At 42.8% G+C, this 4,326-nt stretch overlaps 1 protein-coding gene across 1 annotated transcript; it reads left to right on the top strand. All coding sequences in view use genetic code 11, as the record gives it.

Moving 5' to 3' along the window:
- Positions 1 to 1,162: 1,162 nt before the first annotated feature.
- Positions 1,163 to 3,412, top strand: EGR_05771 (Protocadherin-9; the record flags this gene model as incomplete). The annotated part of the gene is made up of 1 exon (XM_024495020.1): positions 1,163 to 3,412. One exon carries the CDS (start codon positions 1,163 to 1,165, stop codon positions 3,410 to 3,412), a length of 2,250 nt encoding a protein of 749 aa, XP_024350613.1.
- Positions 3,413 to 4,326: the final 914 nt, after the last annotated feature.

Below are 4,326 nucleotides of genomic sequence, written 5' to 3' on the forward strand. Positions count from 1 at the left end.
AATAATACGGGGAAATTGGGGAGACATTAAATCTCGACAGACCTGTTATTGTTGCAGACGAGTGGCGGATGTTCATAATCGAACTAAAAGGCTTTTATTTAGCCGCATGTATAAATTTGTTTACAAATCAGATTCACAGCTCTTAGTCACTCATGCCCTTTAGTTTGTCGAGCTTTTTCTCATTATTGCGGTTATCCAGTTGGGGAGGATTGGCTTGTTTAGATGGACCAACACTAACTCTATGTGCCTAAAGTGTTCCGCCTACTCTAATTAGTTTATTCACATGCAGCCTTACGCAATTTGCCAATGTTCTCTGCATATTTTTTTAGAAAAGACTATCCAAGACTTTGTAAGTGGATACAGACCGTTTTGGAAATTATGTATGAAGGTCTGTGTGCTAGTTATGTAACTGCAAAACAGCTGCAGCCAAATAATTAAAGAAGTTGCATTTTTTTATTCTAGGTTGTGTACCTCAAGTTATGAACGCAGAATTAGCCACTGATGACGACATTTTGGCTAGTCTTGCAAACACGACGTAAAAAAGTTCTATAACAAACTAGTGAATTTGTACCTTACGACTAAGATATCTCTTCAACTAAACAAGTAAAGGAAAAAATAACGGCTCTGTGGAACCTATAGTAAAATGCTTTTTTTCAGAGACAAACATGAAGTATGAGATTACTATTTTTGAAACAAATGAATTAAAATCTTTGCATATTATGCTGAGACTACGGCAGGATGTGAATGAATTATGTCGAAAGTTGGAAACAATTGAATAAAAGAAACAATATTTGTTGGCCAATTGGAAGAGCATTCAGTGAATTTTATGCAGTAGAATCATAGGTAGCCCTTGTGTGCTGGGATGGAAGATTCATTTTTGCTGCTCCACAAGGCTACACGCACCTACACATGCACATACTGACACATACACATAGTGCTGGTTGCAGGCGCTCCCAAGCGCACGCGTCAGTGAGAGGTTAATTTGCCATCCTGGGCTCAGTGACAGCCAATCAGAGGGCATGCACACGTGTTTTGCCAGGGATTGGTCACTTTTGCAAATTGTGGAAGCGAAACCACTGCACCCATCAGTTTTTTGTGTTTTTACACACCCCAACATCCTCGGCAGTTGATACCTATGCAAATACCATGTTTCTTTGAACAAATGGTCTCCCTGTCTTTATTCGCCGTCCTTCTCTCCCTCCTCCCTACCATGTGGGTAACAGCTCAAAGGGCTAGCGTCAATGTGCAATTTCAACTAACCGAAGAATGTCCTGAAGGCACTCTAGTCGGTTGCCTGAGTGAAGATGTTAGTCTACATGCGCCTCAGTATCTAGTTAATAAGCCCAATGGAGATTCCTATCAGTTATTGACAGCCACACAGCTGTTTGAACTAGATAGCACGTCAGGAACCATTACAACCAGTGGCCGCATCGACCGCGAGGAGATTTGCCCGCCCATACAGAACAGCCATCAGGCGTCCACTGGTGAGTCTGCGGCGGCGCCCTGCTCCATAGACCTACAAGTGCTTCGGCTGGAGAGCCAGACAGCAAGTGGAGCGTATGAACCTCAGGTCATCCTTGTAAAAATTTTCATACTAGACATCAATGACAACGCCCCTACATGGCAGGAGGATTCAGTCAACATCACTATTCCAGAGCACACAGCACCAGGAGCCCGGTTCCTTTTACCACTGGCATTGGATGCCGACTGTGGCCCGGAAAATACTACTTCCAGATATTTCCTGTTTTCTTCCAACATACCTGATGGAGATTATGGAGGTAGTCATGTTCATAGTTCTGACATTAGTCGGTACTTTAAGCTGGATACCGAGGTTGTGGAACAAAAAGATCCTCAACACTTTGTTCTGGATAGATGGAATAACGGTTGGAATCTGCAGGCCTGTACAGGACCCACGTTTCGTCTTTGGCTGCAGATAATCGGTGAAGCTGATTATGAGACTCCGGGACAGCTTAGCTTGATTCAACAAAAGCAGCCTCTTTCCAAAAATGACGACAAAGTCAACGTGCCTCCGCGGACTTTTGTACTCAAACTAGCAGCTGTTGATGGCAGTCGTTTTGTACCAAAGACAGGAAGTGTCACCATTCATGTTAGTGTGAAGGACATAAATGATCATGCACCTTACTTTCTGCCCCCAGAAGACTCTTCCGTCGATGGAGTGTACGTAAAAATTAAGATGGATGGAACACTTCGACGAAATTCTGCGACAATTGAAGTTCAGGAGAACGCACCTTATGGCCAGGCATTGTACACTCCTCATGTTGTTGAGCCCGATATAAGTGATAGGGAAAGCCTGATCTTTTCCTTTGACAGTACAACAACACCAGCCGCCAAAGCTGTGTTTGGAATCCGAGAGAAAGATGGAACCATCTTCCTCAAACAATCACCGGACTACGAGACGCAGACTTTTTACATTCTTCCCATTGTTGTTAGTGATGGGAAGTATGTTGATAACCAAGAGCTGCGAGTTCAAATACTCAATCTCAATGACCACGCACCGATTATCACGATTCGACCAGTAAGAACTAAGAAACCAGAGGCTGAAATTCATAACCAACAGCACCAACAAGCGCAACGGTACAAACCCATTTACCTGGAAGTGGAAGAAGATAGACCTCCGGGTCACTTCATAGCGACTGTCCTTTTGAGTGATGAAGATCAGGTCAGCGGAACATCGGCCTTTCCTAGTGAGGGTACGGCGGCGTTCCAATGCCAGCTAAGTCATGACAGCCTTTCCCTTGAGCCACTGTTTGAGGGTTCCCAAAGCCAATTTAAACTGGTCACAAGGGTCTCCTTCGATCGGGAACAGTTGGGAGAGCTTTTTGTAGCTCTAACTTGTCATGACTCTGGACAACCTCGCCAGACCTCACGCGTGGATATCAAACTTCTAATCCTTGATAAAAATGATAATAAACCTGTATTCAAGCATCACCCTATGGTTGCTAGTGTAAAAGAAAATTCGCTCGTTGGTGTAAATGTCTACCGACTGGAAGCTTTCGATGCAGACGTCGGAAAGAACGCAGCTCTAGTTTACTCCATAAGTGGAGAAGGTGCGGACAATTTCAAAGTGGATCGGCACTCGGGGTTAGTGACAACGGCTACAACTATTGACAGAGAAATGGTCGGAAGATTCAATTTGATGGTAGTCGTTAGTGACCGCAATGGCAACGATACGGGTTCTGGTGAACCTATCAACGAGGGGACTGCAATGCTAACAGTGGAAGTGCTTGATGAAAACGACTGTGCTCCCGAATTTGACAAACCACTCTATCAATTTCTTATCGACGAAAACGCAAAGATAAATACCCCGATTGGAGAGGTCAAGGCACGCGATAATGATGCCACAGCAGAAAATAATAGGGTTCGTTACCATATTTCAAGCTTTGTGCAGTGATTAGTAGCTGCTATGCTAAGTTAGATAGAAGGCACCATGCCAAGCTTCACTAATCGAACATGGAATGAAATAAACGGAAAGTCTACTAAAATATTCTTACTGATCGTCGATTTCGTAGGAAATTCTTATCCAAGTCAAATTATTTTTTTACTATGAGAATCGGCATTACTTGAATCACTTAATTTCATCTGGAACTGTCAAATCATGAAGTGAGCCAGATCTTTGAAACCAAAGTGTTTAAGATGAACAGCATATTTTAACGTATACATCACCTTTCTCGTACGCCTCTAATATTCAACCCCAGTTTTCGCACAATTTCAGATACAACACACGAAGTTTTTTTGAAAATAGCTTTTTCTAAATTTGGGGAGGATATAATCTATTTTGGTCATGTATGTTCGTCTACTGACGTGTTAGTGATATTTCTAATAACAAAGTACGTTCTAAAAGCACTGCCCTAAAGTTAACTCAGGTATATTACATAAATAAAGTTTTGGCTGCTTCCTTAGTTTGAAACTTTGCATCCGCTTTGGGAAGAGTCAAACCTATAAACTCTTAAGTATCGATTCTTGACCAGGGTAATTGAGAGTCTGGGTTGGGAAGTGGGCCGAACGGATTTATAATTGTTGCGATGCGATCGTGTGAGCTAGCCACACACACATCTTCTACGGAAACTCTCACACAAAAGAAATTAACTCCCTCTTCTCCGCTCGACTGCTCTAACGCTCTTGGCCAACCTGCCTAGCCTTTCTGCCCGTCCACATGACTGGAAAATTTAGGACACATGTTTTCAGTTAAAGCCCCCTTGTGTTGGTGAGTATCAGTAAGATTACGATTCAAAAAGTAACCAAGTGGACAAATCTGAAGCAAAACAGCCACAAAGATTCCAAATGATATTAGCACTACAATGCTAA

This window comes from Echinococcus granulosus (genome assembly GCF_000524195.1).
Source record: "Echinococcus granulosus chromosome Unknown EG_S00045, whole genome shotgun sequence".
In the NCBI taxonomy this organism is placed as follows: domain Eukaryota; kingdom Metazoa; phylum Platyhelminthes; class Cestoda; order Cyclophyllidea; family Taeniidae; genus Echinococcus; species Echinococcus granulosus.